Here is a 19,992-nt window from a genome sequence, read left to right on the forward strand (position 1 = left end):
TCAATTCAATTTGATGTGCTGCACTTCCTCTGAGTAATCTCATTTTATTGTAATCCCAATTGAAGCTTTTACCCACTACCTAACTGGGATGTAGTGTGCCATGATATGCACCTCTTGTCGTTACTGAAAGACTCAAAGGCTCTAGAAGCCTGGCACTAATGGCATTTTACTATCTATATGTTAAAGAGTTGAGGTAGCTATGTGAACTCAAAAGGCTTTTTCCTTTCAGATTTTAACAAAGCAATTCAACTTGAAGTGGCAAGGCTTGATGGTCTCATCTTGATTCTAATTTAATTTATTGCCCATCACCCAGCTTTATCCTATTTGAAAAGTTATGCTATCACAGTTCTACTGAAAGCCTTTAGAATATAACTATTAGTTATCTTACATAATAAGGGATAATGTAGAGCCAGTGGTAATAAGGCCACAATCCTGCAATTTGACCCACTACTGAGACTACTACTTCTGTGCAGAGCCCTGCTGACATCAATTACGCTCTCCATAGATGCAAAGGTCCATCTAACCAGAGTAAAGTGGAGCATCAGGGCCTACAATTGCGATACACTTGAGTTTTCATTATGTTTTGTGCTGAAAAAGTGAATGCTAAGGAAGCGTACCTTGAAGGTTTCAAAGGAAACACTGACTGAAAGACAGGCACTATTGAAAATCACAGAAAAGAGGAAGGAAATACTCATTCCCGGGTAAAGCAAAATAAAGGCATACTGAAGCTGAAGATAGGTCTGAATAGATACATTAGTTACTTATGGGTTAAAAAAAAAAAGCAAACAAAAGCCCTTTTTAATATTAACTGCCGTTAATAACATTTGAAACCTAGGAAATTCAAAATTAAACCTTTGATTTTATTTTCAAGCCTAACATTTGAAATGATTGAAGCAATTATTTTAGCTCTACTTGCACTGCAAACCTCAGCTCTATAGTAACGATGTAGTCATTACCAGCACTTGAGTCATTTATAGAATACTAGAAGCCCAGAGGCATTTAAATACTTAGAAAACCTAAATATTAAAAATAACACGGCAAAAATAGTGGGCAGATGCATGTATATACATCCGTATAATATTTATCAGAAAAGAATAATTCTATGCATTAACTTTGGTTGAACAAACAATATGACATGAATTTAACAGGCTTTCATCAACAATTAAGTATGTAACAACTTGGTTTTGTTTTTTAAAGGAAAACAAACTAAGGATATTAAGCTAAAAGTAAAAAATTGTTTTGAATTATTATGTCCAAAGCTAAAATCTGCTTCAACTTCACTTAGGAACTACTTCTCACACTGAAAGTCAAAAAAAGCCCATCTATTAGGAAAAAAGGTAGCATCATTACTAGAAGAGAGAACACGCCTATCTGATAACATGAAAGAGATCTTCAAAACAAAGAGAAACGGGATGCGCTGAAAGAACATAGTAACAAAAAGGAGCTGTCTAACAGGTAGTTGCTTTTTTCCTTTCTTTTTCGAATTTCTCCTCCATGCATTGGTAGATCCACTAAGGCAACAAGAAGACAGATGGAAGGCATAAGACAGTTTATAAAGAAAATATACTTTCACTGCATTAATGGATGCCCTTGCCAGAATCTTTATGAAGCTGTAAATGTTTCAGTGTGGTTATTTCACGAGAACAGTATGCCTTTCCAGCAGCGTAAATACTTCATGAATGAAATGGATGCTTTTTACACACCTTTCCATCACTGTAAATTATTCCTGAAAGCAAACTGCCATTTGCAGGTAGTCTCCATTTAAACAACAACAGAAATGGATCATGGGGTGATGTAAAACATAATGAATCTAATGTCAATATTAGTGAAACTGAGTAAAAGGAAAGCATGTATGTATTTATTGCCTGCTTCCAACTCCGAGTAATATTGCATATTAATCAATTGTCCTATGGGGGGAAATGTGGGAAGGAGAGCAAGAACAGAGTAAAGTGTAGGAAAGTATGCCCGGTACAGTGTGCTCGAAAAGGTGCTACAAAAGCATCCTTAGTGAAAGCCTGGCTACGGTCTTGTTGAAAAGCTTTAAACACACCACAGAGCTTGGCTTTCAAAGAGGCTGAATGCTAGCAACAGAGAGTAGTGACTCTGAATTTGCATACCTGTTTTTACCATTTTTCATCCACTGCTTTATATTAGGGTTTGGAATGAAAACCAACCCTATGTTAAAATTTCCATCAATTTCTGTCAGGTATTTTTCATTAAAAACTTCTCTGTATGTAAACACAAGCTGACTTTAAAGCAGTCAGAAAATTCCAGAGAAGGCATCTTCAACAGTGCTGTTAGCAGTGGTGCTGTGCTGACCACCCTGGGTACACACAGTGGGGACAGCAAAGCTAATTCCACAGCATTCCTACTTGGGATCGAGAGCAGCAACGTAATTCAGAGCAAGGCGCCTCCTCCTCTATTCAGACCGGGCCCAGGCCCCAGTGAAACTATGTTGATAAAATGGGCTTCCTCTCCTGCAACTGCCCCTGGCTGGACACGGCAGAGAATGGAAAGAGGATGACATCCTCAAATCCAAGACCATTACAACAGTAATGATATCCCAATGGCACAAAAACCCAAACAAACCAGCAGGCTGTTTGCTGATAACAGAACTAGAAGGGTCTTTCAATTTTCTGTATGAAATTCAAGCACAGCATCATCAAATGTCATAAAACTACCTGGTAGCTCTGCTCTCTTAGCAATACGTGCAATTGTAGCTTGGAGGCTGTGTGGTGTACCTGTATCCCATAAAAGGTTTGTGCATCGGTACTGGATACACTTCAAGCAATGGACTCAAGGAAGAGGCACATTAGATCCGTCTTTACGCCACTCTACAGGCAGCATGGAAAAGCTGTGCCTGCTGATGGAGCTCACGATGCAGCAGTATTCAGAGAAAGGCACATCATTTTCCAGCTGTAAAGGGGTGGGGTTTATTCAAAAAAGCACACAAAACATTTCCAGCAGCATTTGATCCCTCAGGCTTTAAGCAGGAAAGGTGGATTTAGTTTGTCATGAAATAAATTCTTACCTCGATCTAGTTCCTTGTCTGTTACTTGTCTCTCAAGCTGCTTCCTCAGTCTCTCATTAGTTTTTATGGAGTATTCTAAACGTTGTCTCAGGATTCGAATTTCTTGCAGATGCTCCATTAATAACTCTAAATAAACCAAGAGACCACTTCTTATTTAGAGTAAATGACTGTATTCCTTTACACTATGTACTCCTGTCAAATCTAATGGGTTTTAATACTAAAAAATGATACAGAGCTGTTCAAAATGGCAGACATTAAATCTCTGACTCCACAACAGTCTTTTTCCATATAGTGCCCAAACCATGCATTTAGTGAAAACTCCTACTCTACATTTTAACTTAAACAATAGTCCAGTTTTAAGGCTCTTTAAATTTCCTCTTCCTACAAAACTGTAGTAGATAACAATTTTATCTAGTTAAAACGTCCCCTGTACTGAGAAATGAATCCAAAGTTCTGCAATGCAGCTTCACATTCAGGCTCAATGCACCAATAGTATACATTTTTCCTTATAACAATAGGAAGCTTACCAGAGTAACTCAGATATAAATTTTACTTTGACTTACACAATGCATACCATAATAAATAAATCTGTTCTATCAAGTTTCATTACCGTACCTTTTCCTTCTTGCTTTGCCATTCTACAATTTTTCTTCCATTGGCTGTAAGTTTCAGCTTTACTCAGGAACTTATCTGTTCTAACTGTCACTATCTTATTTGTCAGTTTATCCATGTCATACACTTCTGGTTTACTCTGCAATATTTTTCTCCTGAACAGTACGTGCTATCTCAGCTATTAAATTTTCATCGCTGCCTATAACAAACTACTGCAAGCATCACTTGTGCTTAGTGAAACTATCCAGGTCAAACATGACACCACTTATTAATTATGCAGCACTTACAATTCTCAAGGAAACACAACACTGGCTTTTATAAAATTAGAAAATCTCTCTTTTTCAATGTAATAATCTCTTGACAATTGTCTATTTTCCCCTTATAACTTGTCTATTTAAAGACCGTCTGGAGTACTGTAAAAGATGATAGTCTAAAACAACAAAGACACAAAATATCATAGTTAATTTTGTTTCAAACAGGAGGTAGTTCAAATCGTTGTCATCTCTGTACGCCTTATTACTGAAATTGCAATGATTATGCAAGCTACTGGAAAGCAGAAGCAAACAAACATTCTTTATTATTTCTTAATTAGTTCCCTTGTGTCTTATTTATCACATTTTTCCAATATCTAGCGAATCTTCAGTGGGAAAAAAATCACCTGGGGGAAACTTGTTCGGCAGAAGTGCCAGTGCGCCGTGCTGTCCTTCTAGGTCATGCCTGTGCTCAGGTGATCCAAGAGACGACTTTTCTGACAAATCAAAGTCAGACAAGCTATGAAGAGCAGATGGTACAGGTGATTCATCCTTCAGTTGCTGGTACATTGTGGCATTCTTCTCATTATCGCTTTTGTGCCAAACAGAACGTTTTAAAATATAAGAATTATTTTATTACTTTGGAAGCATGACAGAGAGCATGGTGTCAAATTTACAGGACACAGGTAAAGCACGTGAATTTATGCGACGGAACATGACAACGCACTACACATCAGAGGTATATATCAAGACTGAAATTCAGACCACCCTGAAGTCAGCAGGAATAATCAATGGACCTCCAGCCTAGTGTTCACGTTCCAGCGCTAGGTAGTCACCTTCACGTTAAGGGGACCTCAAGCTGCCTTGAACAGGCAGCTGAGGATTTCTGTAGCACAGAAGAACCCCGGGCTGGCATAAAACCACCGTATGCAGCATAACACCACCTGCTCTCTTCACCTTCAGCATAAGGGTGTTTTGAGAATGAAGCTCAACAGCACTGTACTTCGGTGATCCTGAGCCAGCCCCCAAGGTCACGGAAGCAGAAAGTTAGCTGACTATCCCTCCTAGCACTGCAATTAGGATAATATCTGAACACGCACAACAGTGTATTATGGCACGTTTTGTTTGTTCATGAAAGGAACAATCCTGGTAGCATGATGCTTCCTCTCAGTGTCTCAGCAGTTTGCCGAGAAGTGGGGAAAAAAGCCTTTCCTATGGATATTTTTATTAACAAAATGGATATTAATGAAACAGGCAACATTAGCAAAGCCCTCCCAAAAAGCAGAACAGTGAAAGTTGTGCTACAAAGCATGGAGCATCCTTATCAACTTATCAAAAAAACATATGTTTGATAACCATTCAGTCGCACTCTTACCTTTGAGCTAATTCATAAAGTATAGTAACTTCTGTACCTATTGATTCTCCTGCAAAGCAGAAATATCTGATTAAAAACAGATCTTGAGAATTATACTCTTTTCCCCTCCATCTTAAACTATTTAAATATAGAATGGTAAATTAATGAGAATTTAGAGAAGTCAACAGATACTCAACACACTGTGTGTTAATGTCAAATGCTGTACATGAGCAAAACTATTTATAGCCCAGCAACAAAGGAATAGCTTTCTCTGGAGTTCAAAAAAAAATTACTAGGTACCACAGGTGCCAGATTTTACAGCCTTGGTGTTTTAGTTAGCATACAGATGTAAAATACTGTGCTATAAGCCAAAAGGAAGAGGGGTACACGCCACTATTTCTTCAATAAAAATTACATAAAAACAACTCCATCTCACTTGGATTTTGTCCACGCAGGGTCAGGCTAACCAGTTATCCTTAATAAAGGGGCATCCACAGGATTTTGGCTGCAATACTCTTTGGCTGCAGTGGTATAGTGTGTGAGCACAAGCGCAATTCAGTGCAAGACACCTGGACTTAGACGCTAATTTGAATAAGGAAATAAAGAGTTTCATGGTGTCACCTTGGCTCCCTATATTTTAAAATTTTTGTGCAATTAAGCAAAAGTGGCAGGCAAGAGTTGCACAGCTGAAATTTCAGGGGAATGAACTGAAGGTCAGGATGGAAATGCAGAGACAGACGGTTGTTTATGCTTCTTCTTTACAGTCAATTCTTAGTACGCTGGATGTTCTTTATAACCCTACAAACATCATTTTATTTTAATGTGTGATTCAATGCAACACCATTGTGTTAGATATATTGAATTGTCTCAGTTGTCAGTGACTTTTCATAGTATATAGGATACCATCTGTTGGTTTGGGGATTTTTTTTAAAGGCATTTAATGTTTATTCACTACACAGTCTTCTCATTTGTAACGCAAGGAATCTCTGTAGCCACTGAAATCGTTGAATACACTCAATCTTTTATTACACTGCTATGACACACTAGCCATAATACCTTTTTCTCATATACAACTCCTTTATATGAGCAATCAAAACTGCAACATGCTGCCACTATCTTTAATGAAAGGCAGGATACAGATCATTGTATGGCTGGGCCCTGAATGCTTCTGAACAAAGCGATCTTCTAGAGCCAATTTCAGGAAGACGTAGGGGTCAGGGTCCCTACTGCAGGCCACCAAGCGTCTCGCTGAAAATGACAGTTTTGCAGCTGACATCTGTGGCAGTATCGCTAGCTGCTGGGTCAGAAAGAGCAACACTTGTGAGGATAGGAAAAGGTCTTTCTTGCTCTCACTCATGTTAGCATCCCTTTGCCACTCACTTTCTTCAAACTACAGACTGAAGGCAATATGTATGATATACCCTTCCTTCAGGTAACAAATGTCGATCTTGATGCTCATTTTACAAAACATGGTTGCATTTTAGCTCTCTATTATGAAAGACAGCATGCTTTTCTTAACCAGCTAGACTATTTGGCAGCAAGATGCAGGTCTCTTAGGAAAATAATTAGAAATGTCAGGAATAATACATCTCCTGATATGGTCCCACTTCTTAAGACGTTTAAGGCTTTGACTTTCCAACTTAATGCTTTGCCAAACAACAGGTGAGGGAACGGGGATAAACAGTCAAAGGACAAGAGCGTTTTCAGATGTGTAAGCTCCCATTTTTCAATATGCCGATTCTCAGTGATAATTAAAAGGGCTTTGCTTACTGGTACACATTACAAAGTCCTTTCCTGGGTATACACCAGGACAACACTTCTCTGGTTGACTCCTCCTAGGACCCCTGCTCCGGAGGCTCTTGTTCTACTATTACGCCCTACAGAAACCCTCAAATGCACACTGATTTGCAATACCACAGTCTCTTAAATTCATGAGCTACTCAAAATTCTGAAAGGAATTATTTGCCTCTGCCATCTAACCAAATAGATTTTCCCTCTCTCCCCCCTTATTTTAATTTTCTATGTGCACCATTTGGGTGGGTTTCTCCATAAAGTCTATGGCTCTTTTTCGTGGTGCATCCAGTGACAGATGATTTTACACCTGCATACAATTTAACTTGAGTTATTTCTACAGGAATATCAATAATGTGCAAATCAGCATGGTATTATCTTCCAACTGTCCCATGCACGATTCCTTGCAGTTTCTTTAAAGGCACTGGCCATAGAAAATTGCCTAGATGGGCTACTATATGATAATTTCTCCTTTCACTCTAAAAGCACAGCCGAGATCTCTGCACTGCATTTACCCTTCTTGCAAGCGGCTGCACTTTAGAGGAAAAACTTCAGGAACCTGTAATTTTTTCTTTTTAGTTAAACATAGATTGTGTTAAAAACCAACTGGGAACCATGCCCATGACAACCCTTCAATAGAGATATCCGGTGCTTAGGCTCAACAAAGTCAGCCGGGCTGTCTCCTGAAATAGAAAATCCTGAAGCCTACTTGTAACTAAACTTTTACTAAACTACAACCACTATATTTTGAACAGTTAAAATATGCATGTGCTAAGATAAACAACTCAAAATGGAAAGTGTCAATACAAAGGACAACTACAAAAGTAAAATCCAGTCTTGTTGGAGCACTAAAATTTTATCTTCCAAGACAGTCCTAATAAATCATTTAAAAGCAACCAAGAGAAAGTAAGGCTTTCTTTTCACTAAAAAGAAAAAAAAAAAAATCTAATTTCAAGAACGTTAATATATCTCAGACAATAAGCACAAAATACGGCTACTTACCATACAGGAATTTCCTTTCTAGCTTCTCAAACAATAGTACACTTTGATTCAGTTGTTCACGGAAGCCTTCGGCAACATAATAATCTACATCACTGGCTTGAAGCAGTTCCTCAAAAGCTTTAATAAGGCTCGTCAGATGTTGATGGTAAGCAACACAACCACTGCGGATCTCTTTAATTTGTTGGCGTTGAAAGGAGAGTTCTCGAGCTTGTGAATGAACTAATGAATCATATCTGAGAAAATGAAATTATCTTTAAAGTAATTTTCTGACCATAAATAACATTTAAAGTGAATTAAACTTATATTCCAAAGCTATAATTTTATGTGACTCAATTTTCTTTTAAAATGCTTTTACAGCCACAATGAGAAATGTATTGTCTCTAACTGTTGAGTTTTGTATTTTTGGGCATAACTTGTGGGTTATTATCCTTCACTTAACTGCTTCATTTATAAGATGGGCAGAAACTAAAGTGATGACTTGTTTGTCTGCTTGGAAATAACCCAGATGGCATGCAAAGGTGCCAAATTAAAGTAAATAAGAGTGAATACATGAAAAGAATTTTTAAGAATACACATATTTTTCCTGACTGGTTGGTGGGGTTTTTTGGTTGGTTTTTTTTTTTTTTTTGGTTTGTTTGTTTTGTTTTTTTTTTAATTCACTACGGAAGAACAGATGGAGCTGTCCCTTCTTCTGAAACTTCATGCATTTCCTGCCAGGAGCACAATATTGGACTTTCTGAGCTGATGGTTTCACCCAGTCTGAAAATTCTGCACGTCTCTGTATGTTTATTACCAGAGACATGACCATGACAACCACTGTAGTGTCCAAACTCTTGTACTCCACAAGCCAGGATATAAATTTCAACTCAGATCAACTGAATTTATTCTGCACTTGCAAATATAGACATCCTCTTTATACTGCCACTGTCTGTATCACAGATAGACTTCTTTCTACAGACTTGTACATTAGTGGAGAGAAAAAGGGAGAAGAGCTGAAAAGATGCAGGGAATCAAACAAAAGACGGGGCATAAACAAAATCTATGATGGTGGGGGTTGTTACAGAATTTTTATTGTCATTTGTATAGGAAGAGAAGCATAACTCATTTTTGGGTCTGTCACTTGTGACTCATGTAGTTGTCCTAGACACTGGCCGTAAAAACTTTACCGTGATCCATACTGTCTCATTCCTTAATTTACACAGTGAGATCTTCCTTTGTAAAATGGATGAGGTGTATTTTCAAGTTATGTAAATTTATATGTACTATGTAGCACGACTGTATTTTATGATAGTAATACTAAGAGATACACAATAGTCCATGTTGGCGGTTGCTCAGTGTCTCCAAATATTTCTACTGAAGCATTCTGAAGAAAGCCTACAGGCCGAATACCTTTCTTTGTTATAGTTCCTGCTGTTCTATAGGCCCTCAGGACAATAACAATATTAGAGGGTGGAAAAAGGGGGGGGAGAGGGGAGGGGGGCTAAAAAAGGTTTGGTCTTACAGCACCCCGTTTTATGTCTGTGATTTGTATATATGCTAGCCAAAATGCTGCCCCCAGTGTTATCATTAAAGAAACCAAGACCGATACTTTCCAGCCCCCCATAAATGGTTTTCCAGCTTATGAGCTTATGCTATAAAATTTCATTCATTAATTTCTACATATATATACTTTCACATCCTTCAAAGGAAGGCATTACGGCACTCAACTGCAAAATAAATTATAACTAGAGCGTAAACTTCTTATTTTATACATAAAGTATGGTCACAGAAACAGAAGGGCTAGCATGAATCTGTCAGCCAACTGCCCACGGAAACATTTCTATCTTAAATGGGATGTTCCATTTTCTTACACTTGTCACCTGAAAAAAACCTGAGTGATGCAAAACTGTAATACTTTGATTACAGAGGTCAGCCCGTCTCACAGAGTAACCTGAGGAGATCTGACTTTGCTCAAGACAGGGTATCTTGCAGCAAAGAGAGTTGTGGACCTGAGGTGCGGGGAGAGACACAGGTGTCTGGCACAGAATCATTGCAGAGGATGATATGAGCTTATCAGGAGCAGTTCTGTTGTAAGAGAAATTCTTTTTTGTACTTCAAGGCATCTTTTAACTAAACGTTTCAGTTGCTTTATGTTAATGTTAGTGAAATTTAGCCTTTACTGTAACAACACACTCCTATGTGAATAAAATTCTCTTCCTATTACCTCCCTATGTTATTTGGTATTGCTGTTTACAAAAAGGAACCTGAAACAATAATAGCTTTACTCACTTGGATGGTGATATTTCTCTCAGTTTGTTCTGAAGATGATACACTTCATCAAGATGCATATTTGCAATTTGCTCTTTTTCAAGTTCTGCCTCATTTGCTGATAGTAGTTCCTTAAAGTTTTGTGCTGTCCATGTATCAGGTGCTTTTGAAGACTCTGAATTCCTGTTTTCGGTGTGGATCTCGTAGTCCATCAGCTGATGTACACTAGAAAATGTTTTGATTTCTTGCATAGCTGTATCTTGCACTTGCGTAACACGTCCTTCCACGGGCAAGGCTGTGTCGCTCAAAACTATATTGGAAATACCACTTGATAAAAGGTGGTCAGAGGTCTGTAAATGATACACGAACATTTTGTACTCTTCAAGCTCAGACTTCATCTTCTTAATTCTTTGTTTCAATTCTTCTATATCATCTACGACTTCACAGTCATCAAGTGCATCTGTAGTTGTTACACTCAATTTGAGAGAACGCAGGCATTTGGAACCTGAATATGTGGTGGCTGAGTCAATGTCCTCATGTTCCATGGAATAAAACTCTTCATTTATCTCTTTTAATGAACGCTGGATATTCACGTTGCTAATGTTATGATGATTTTCCATTTCTGAAAAACAGGAGGCTTGCGTGTGAATATTAATATTTCTTTATCTGACATTCTGTTCTTAACAGCATTAGAATGAATTCATTTACTTCTGTAATAACAGAATAAAAATGCAGAATAATTATGAACTATGCAATATTAGTTTTGGACCTTTGACCTCTTTCTATGATTTGCCCATTAATTCAACTTGTACATCAAATATTTCAAACCCCTAATCACCTTTCAAATAAACCTTTCAAACCCCTAATCACCTTTCAAACAATCATCTTTTCCCAAATGACTGAACAATACTTTTGCTATATGCAATCCTGAATCAGACAGCGATGAAGCCCAGTCCTTTCCAGCCACAAAGATGACAACCTCAAACATAAGGTACTGAGATTGGAAAGGAGACTCTATGACTTTAAATGGTTTTTCCTAAAATTTCTAATTAAATATTCTTTTTCTCCTCACTTCAAAAATCTATACAAAACCAAGTGGAGCATAAAGTCAGTGGAATTTTAAACAGATTATCAACAAAATAGTAAAATTTGAAAAAGGGGCTTTAATAACTTCTTTTCAAAATGTGTTCTAAACAAAATCCATAAAAATGTTCGGTGTTAAAGGTTTTACTGGCACTCATTTGGCATGCACAGCACATTCCTTAGTTGACTTTGCCATTCGTAAGTAATGCAATCACCCCAGACTCAGACCAATAAAAGTTATATATTCCTACATATATTCTATGTTTATAGTTCTATGTATGTTGAGGGCTGTGTGTGCAAGTATCTAAGAAAACGGTTATTTTCTGGTTACCAGTAAATTAAATTTTCCCCTTCTATTAGTTCTGCAAAAGATCACAACGAATTAGAACCTCCCTTTTGGGAGTCATTCATTGATCTTGCAGAGGTCTTAATACTTTCAAATTGGTTTCCATGGAGAATTCGAATGCCCAGGTTCAAGCTCTAAATCAGTACAAAATCTCGAGGCGGGGTGGGGGGGGCAGCTGTATATGAAGGCCCAAGTCAAGCCCAAGCACAAGAGAATAAAAACAAATATAACCTAAAAGCCGGAAAAAATTGAAGCTGCAATACTGGGATATCAATATATTTGAAATTAAGGCTAGACAATGTTCTCTGCAGCATACAGATTGCTGCACACCATTAGGTATGTCATTCCAAAGGTGACAGAACCACAGGACAGAAATGCTCCCAGGAAAATGCCCGTGTATGAATTCAAGAAAACACACTGAATAAGGGAATGCAACACTTAAGTTCATTAGCTTCTCCTCCTTCTCTACCAGTCGGTTGCTGCAGTAACACAGATGTCAAAGAAGGTTGTGCACTGAGATGGAAAAAACCCAGATACGAGATGAACTCTTAAACTCCGCAATCCTGATTTCATGCAAATGTTCCAGATAACAAAAACAGGACATAAAAGCAGATATTAGGGAAGAAATATTTCTGATGAGAATACTGACTATAGTTTTTAATGAAACACTGCCCTTTCATTAAAGGAGAGCTAAGCAGCTCTCTGTGCATATACATGTCCACACACACAAAGGGCGCACATAGAGCACGGTCCTGCAAACCAACTGACTGGCTTCAATGAAACTGCTTATACAAATAAAATTAATGATGTGACAAAGGATTACAAAATTGGCCATATCCTCTGCACTCTATACACACCATGTTAACCAGGTTATTTAAGCCCTCTCAAAAAAGACTAATGGATGATGCAGAATCACGTAATACACAGTATTAAGCCTATTTACATTTTCATTAAACGATTCCATTAGGTTTCAACCTAGTTGAATGCCTTCAAATAATTCAGATAAGCAAAATTCTATCATTCAATTGCTTCATTCTAATAGTTCATAACTAGATGCAGAAGCAATATGTAACCAAATATTTAATTCAGAGAAGAGTTCAGAAGTGAGGACATTAGCAAGAGAGATCAGAGTTGGGCATACAACTCATTTTTACTGGAAACCAGACTCATAAATCCCTGTGGCCCTTCTGAAAGCATAACCCTTAAAAGACCAACTTGGATTCTTAGAGCAATTAATCCATATTAGCTAAGAAAATGAGATTTAAAACCCACAAATAATGGCAAGGGAGACAATTACCTGCAGTAATTTACAATTTTGCACAATTCAGAAGAAACTAGAGTTTTAAAATTTCTTTTTTTTTTTTTTTTTTTAAATACTATACCATATAAATGCTTTACCTTGATAGTTTTGCTGGTTTTTGTCCATCGCACATTCACTCTTGCCCTCTGTACCCAGATCAACACCTTGCAACTCCATCTGGACCTCACTATTATCCAGTTTGAGCAATGAGTCAACTGGTGAAAGGTAGGGGAAGGTAAAACAGAAGTCAGTAAGTGACTGAAAAAAAATTAGGTGGTGATAGTTAAAAAAAAAAAAAAAAAAAAGAAAAAAAAACCCACCAAAAAAACACACACAAACAAAAACCCCACGCATCCAAACCTGGTTCTCTGACAATTTGGAACAGGAAAATCATCTAAGGCAGAACAACTACTGAAAATGTAATACAAACATTACTGGTCATATGAAACAGTGTTTGCAAATATTTTTAAAATACTTGAACTACTAGTTATAAGGATAACTACTAAGAATGTGAATTGCAAAGGCTTCCTACCAATAACCGAAGATAAATATTTGCGAGTCCCCTTTGTAATGTAACAGTTAATCCCTTTTTAGTGCATTTTTAAATGTTTTATGTTACGCTTAGTGAAAAGGCTAAAAAGTTTCTCCAATATGAGCATTGATCATAAACTAATCTTCTGCAATCTCCCACTGCATCAAGTCTCAGAATTACTCAGTGTGCAATACAACTGTTACCCAGGGTAAAGAAATCAGTGTGGAAAGGAAATCACAGGACTGCAGTCCTAACAGGTTCTGATTCATTTCAGGATCCAATTCAAAAGTACTTCCCTTCTCAGAATTCCCCATTTGCACCTACCAAAACTAATTGCTATAGTCCTATCAACTTGAGTATTTACAATAAAGTCGTGTCCTATCTGTCTCTTACCACAGTAATGTTCTCATTAACAAGAAAGCCTCTGCAACCTCTGTGTTTGATAGTGGCTCACTTGCTACTTGGTTGACTCTTTATTTCTTATATTTGCACCTCCTCTCTCCCCCACCTATCCTTTACATCTCTGCTCAGTTTTTAATCTAACTGCTAAGCGCATTTTTATTTTTTTTACCACTCCAAATCTTTATATAATATCCATTGTTCTCGGCCTTACAATTTGTCATACTTTGCCAATCCAGATACTTTGTCAACAACTGAGTTTAAATTAATCCAGCCACACTAGAAACAGACAGGGATGACTTGACTGATCATTGGAAAAACTTATTTATGCAGCATAAACAAATACAGTATTTTTATACCCTCCTGTCTCCATTACAGACAGTTTTCATTAGACGTGGCATCATATAAAGGAAATTTTTCATTTACCTAAACATTGACATATATGTGTGCATGTGTGGGCACCCTGTGAAACTGTCATTTATTATATACTTCATGCCATGTATACAAAGCACTTTCTATTCCATACAAAGCTGTTTTACATTCTAGTGGCAAAGATAAAAGCAAAAAAGGTGTTTTTCAAGATCTATATATATTTGCCTACCCAAGAAAATCGTAAGATTAAGCAGCATTGCACACATGTAAAAATGATGTTTTTACTGTCTACTACAAGAAAAGAAGCCACTATTTCAAGCAGCATTACAAGTCATTATGTCTGCTCTTTATTTACCTCTCACTGATGTGCTTTCCTGTGCAGGCTCTTCTTGAAGGTTTTCAGTTACAGACTCATTCAATAATAACTCCCCATTTGTTTGTGGCTGAAATTGTTTGTTTCGTACTTCACATGCTTTCAGACCTTCGTAAGGTACCCTGGTATGATGCTGTAGTTTTGAATCTGACTTCTGCATACAGGAGTTCAAAGACACATTTCCTGATGGTCTGGATGGTTTTAAGAGAACGGGCAGACGGGATTTCTTGGGCCGGTAAGCAGAATCAGTCTGAAAAAGGCGTGGAATAAAATGGGGAGTTGGTAGCTCATATGTAACAGTCAAGTAAAGGAAGTATAAACAAATATTCCAGGGAAAATAAAAATTTTCCAGTAAGATCAGTAAGCTGTCACATTAAATAGTTTTGAAAGTAAGATTGCAATACGTCCTTGCAATGTGGAAAACAAACATTCAGAGAGGAAAAAAAACCTATCAATTTTCTGTAAGTGCATCCACATCCACACAGGGAACGGCTTCCAGTTCATGAAGCAAGACAGCAAATTCACCATTGACTAGCAAAGGCTTTTAATCAGTAGGCATATTAGTTAACCCTGAATTTGTGTGTGCCCTAGGAAAATAGTTTCTCACCCAAACTGACCTCTCTAACTGCTACTTCCCAGTCTCTGATTTATATAAATGTCTGACAGCCCAGTAACTGTTTCCCTCAAATATTTTTTTTTTTTAAATTGAGGATCCTCCTACTTTTTCACAAATTCCTGAACGTATTTTCCTTTCTTCATTTTGCCTCCGTCCAACAGGCCCTACTTCTTACCAGCCTTCTTTCATACCTTTGAGCAAATCAACACAGCTTTGCATCACTCACAGAGGAAATTTTTGCTGCCATAGAGAAATTCTTTATTGACAAGAATAGCCTCTTCACCCATACACTCTATAAATTGCTTCCACAGGATTCCCGTTTCCTACTCTAACAGACATTCCATCATTGGAGTTGGGGGGACAAGTTAAATTTCTTAAGTCACTACTACGTTTTAGCCTCTCACCTTTTGAAGACTGCATAAAATGTTTCTTTCTTTAAACCACGGAGCATAAAATAGTGCTATCTCCAAAAAGATAAAAACATGCTATATGTTGATGAGAGATATGGAATTGTGTGTAATAATAATAAAAATCAATAATGGCATGTTCAGATAGATTTAGATTTTTTTTTTGCTGTTCATTTGCTCCACCAGTGTCGTAAGTCCCATAATTTCTTTTACCACCCAACGTATTCTGAAATACCTTTCCACATTCATTTCTTAGCAATTATAGTCCTTACACAATTTAAAATAATAAAAAGCAAGTTCCATTTTCCTAATGACATACTCAATTCCTTTTGTACATACATGAATACAATATCGTTTGGAGGCTGAAAAATAAATCCAGGTGGGATGAACTTCCTCCTAGTTCTACTAAACTGCACTAATAACGTCAAACAATTTCCAGCTGTCTCAGGGCTGTTGTACAGACATATATGTCAGACAGATTACCCAAAGTCCAGTTCAACTGGCTACATGAAATTATTTATAAAAGCTGTTCAGAAGCAAAAGATACACTGCATTAGTCCAAACAAGAAAGCTTTTAAAGCAACAGACTCAGGGATTGCATTGAGGTTGCAGCTGATTAAACTAGAGAGGAATCTGGAAAACGATGAATCAAAACAGTGTACTGAAACTCAATGAAAACAGAACTTGAAAAAAAGAGAATTGCAGAAAGAACTCTAAGTATTCCCTGTGGAGGGCAGACAGACCTTTACTTGCCTTCAGAGAGATTGTCCTTCATTCCTGAAAAGTAAAACCAGCAACTCAAAGACATCATTAGTGTTCTTAAAGCAAGCCATCACGAGCAGATCTTCATTAATAGACAGCTAGGTCCTCAAACCCCTTCCCCCTCTACTACCCATCTTTACTCTTCCTGCCTTCCACCTGCCCTCATCTCTTCGTGTGTTCCTGAAGTCAGCTGCCCCGGACAGCACCAACACGGATGAGAAGCACATCCACTCCTTTCTGTCTCAGACTAGCCAAGGCATCCCAATGATGCAGGAACAGCTATCACAGCAGCCCACGTGCCAAACACGACTGACCGAATGCCAAACAGACTAAGAACGTTAACAATAGCCCAAGAACATTTCCATTACTAGCCTCTTTCCTCCCCAAATGTAATTTTTTTTTAAAGGTAGAAAATTTACTGCCAATAAGGAAAGCTTAAAAGACTAGGAACGTACCTGAAGATACTCCAACAGATTTTGACTACATGTATTTGTTTGGTGAAACAAGACACAGTTTTTGCGAGTTACTTAGGTTTTGATTTTTCAGGGGTATCATAACTTATTGCTAAGACTGGCATGAATTTTCTAGGGTGTTTGCCAGGGACCAACTGTGCATGCCAAAATCTTCTCCTTAGAATCCCAAACTATACCGAAATGTTTATGCCTGTACAGAAGTAAGCCTTATCACCATCTCTTAGTTTACAAGCCCCTTCCTTCAGTGAAATGAATCCAACGAGAACAAGCCAGAATAAAAAGGAGTTGCTCCCAATTGCCAGCTCACAGAAATCTCTTGATCACTAAAGTCATGGAAACCATTCTTTGCAGAAGGTGCTACCACATTCTCTATTAGCAGTGCACAAAATCAAAAGCAATACTCTCTTTTGTCTGCTCTGCAAGAGCTAAGATCTTCAAAGAGTTTTCAACTTGGCTTCTATAACTGCTACTGAAACAATACATAGGAACTCTTTAGTAGACACTGTTTTCCCACCTCTTTCTTTGCGATCAGACTGCCTGCATACAAGACTTGAAAACTCATCTGGCACAAGCAAATTACATCTGTGCTCACAAAACAGATTCTGTGCGCTTAGGTTCCAAACAAATGGAATGAAGAACTGCCCCCACAATTTTATAGAGTACTACTGGTCATACTTCTCTAAAAGCAAGACACAATGATAAGATGTTAATAAAAGCCTAAAATTAAGACTTGAGTTTGTTGAAATCTACCATTAACTGTTCACCACCATGCTCTCAGACATTATGCAAGTCTTCAATTTTCTAGAACCCATTTGCCATTTAGACATAATAAGTTATCAGTTCAGAATGCTCTGGCTCTGCACATTATGAACATCTATGCAGAGATATAAGGTAGTACAGAATCAGGCCATTATGCTATAAACTATCTCTTTTTCTAAAAGCTGTAATATTTACTAGTATCTGGTCCCAGTGAGGATTGAAATCCAATTAATTAATGTTCTAAAGCACACTGAAGTATGCAATGAAAAGCCCTGAACATTAAGAACAATTATCTAAAATATATTTGGCTTACATCTCTTTTTCTAATTTTAAAAATTACACAAAAGCAAGATTTAATATTAGAAAAGAAACATATTTTTCTCTTTTACGCATCTATTCCCTAAGTACCAAAAAGAGAATCTTAAATAAACTTACTTCATTTGTTCTCCCCGTAAAAAAGAGTCTTTCATGCTGTTCACCCTTCTTATACACATTTTCTTGCTGATGTTCTCTTTCTGCATTTAATCTTGAATATTTTGGTTTTTCTTCTGAGGCTCCTTTTTTGCCTTCATGTTTGAATCTCATGACATTACTCTCTGAAGTCATTGTTTGTGTAGCTGCATCTTTCAATTCCACTTTCAACAACTCAATATCCTTATTAATCTGTGGCATTGCATCTGGATAAACCTTCTCTTTCCCATCAAAAGTTGATTTCAATTCTACTTGCTGCTTTAAGAATTTATTGACCTGATTGAAATGTTTGAGTTCAGCTCTTAGTTGAATAATCATTTGCCTAAGATCTTTTTCATCCTTTTTCTCTATATCTTCACTTGAACATTCTTCCTCAGTTGTGTTCAGATGATCTAACAGTTCATTTACAATTTTCATTTGTTCTTCTCTGCTATACTCAGGAAAGAGGAAAGAAAAGGCATGAATTTTGATTTTTATTTAAGCAAACAAGAATATCTTCGAAGAAACTCTTTTGCACTGTCTCAACATATTTGAAATTCCCAGGAGATTCCGTTTTACTCACTAATGAATTACTCACTAACAAAGAGAGGTTTTGAAACCTTTTCACAACCTGAGTTATATCATAAATTATCTCATAATGCTTTTCTCCTAGTTATGACCATATATGCTCTACCACCCCTTGCTCCATTCATGAGCAGATAGTAAACCTCTGGTAACTAAATCAATTGCTTACGTAACACAGCAATATAAGAAATGTGAATGAATTTTCAAAAGAGTTTACTTCTGGTTTAACTACCTTAAAAATAAAATTCTACCAAAACCACAGGCGACTCTAGATGTTGAGTTTTTCTGAAAATCTATCCCTTCATGTATTTCTAATGTAACAGGGAAGATGGAAACTCAGAAAACAGCCAAAAGCCTGCAAAAACAGCTCACTACAGACCACCACAGACCACCAAACTGCCCCACAGATAACTAATGGTCCATGGACAACAGTTTGGAAAGCAATGTTTTAAGTGAAACTGAAGCCAAATAAGAGACGTTTAAAGCATAAGCAAGCCCTCAAATTCTACAGATGATTTCATGCATCCAATAGAGAGCTGTTTGTGCCACTAAACATATAAACCAGCGTTTAAAACAACTGCCTTTGTATAGTTAGCATTTGAAATGGTAGAAGCTAACTAGGCTTTTTATGTCTTTCTCTGGCATCTAATATCATTAGTGAGAATTAAGTTATCCAAAGTACAGGCTCATCACCAGCCAATCTGGTCATTTATACTTGAACATAGAAAAGATTACACACCAGAGCAGTAAAGACGATGGTGCTGGAATCACTCATTAGCAGACTTTTAAGCAAAGTTAACAAATAAAACAATGTTGTCTATTCATCTTCTAAGAGAGTAGTATCTCCTCATTTACCACTAACTAATGCTTTGACAACTAAGACCATTTATGGGTGTTGGAGAGCTTTAAATAGTAATGTAAAAATATAGAATTGCTTAAGTAAAGTGAAGTGCAGTGCATGCTGAACGCAGAAAACAGGATTTGACTTGTGAATTCCACAGGATATTCTGCTAGCAGCATTGCCGAGCACAATGTACATGGAAGGTCATTCCCATTACTCTCCAGAAACCACTGTGGCTAGCTGAAGGAACAGCACTGATGGCACTGGAGAAAGTCCCATAACGCTGTACATAGTCACAGAATCACAGAATCATATAGGTTGGAAAAGACCTTTAAGATCATCGAGTCCAACCATAAACCTAACACTGCCAAAACCACCACTACACCATGTCTCTAAGCACCTCATC

At 37.3% G+C, this 19,992-nt stretch overlaps 1 protein-coding gene across 1 annotated transcript in view; it reads right to left on the reverse strand.

Annotated features, from left to right (window-relative positions):
* Positions 1–19,992, reverse strand: part of CDK5RAP2 (CDK5 regulatory subunit associated protein 2) — an 84,035-nt gene that overhangs the window by 17,547 nt on the left and 46,496 nt on the right. The window contains 8 exon segments of the mRNA XM_075520096.1: positions 3,032–3,157; positions 4,302–4,486; positions 5,270–5,318; positions 8,042–8,274; positions 10,310–10,910; positions 13,116–13,232; positions 14,676–14,943; positions 18,146–18,611. Of these exon segments, the coding sequence (XP_075376211.1) occupies positions 3,032–3,157; positions 4,302–4,486; positions 5,270–5,318; positions 8,042–8,274; positions 10,310–10,910; positions 13,116–13,232; positions 14,676–14,943; positions 18,146–18,611 (2,045 nt within the window).

The sequence above is a fragment of the Mycteria americana genome, chromosome 17, assembly GCF_035582795.1.
Source record: "Mycteria americana isolate JAX WOST 10 ecotype Jacksonville Zoo and Gardens chromosome 17, USCA_MyAme_1.0, whole genome shotgun sequence".
In the NCBI taxonomy this organism is placed as follows: domain Eukaryota; kingdom Metazoa; phylum Chordata; class Aves; order Ciconiiformes; family Ciconiidae; genus Mycteria; species Mycteria americana.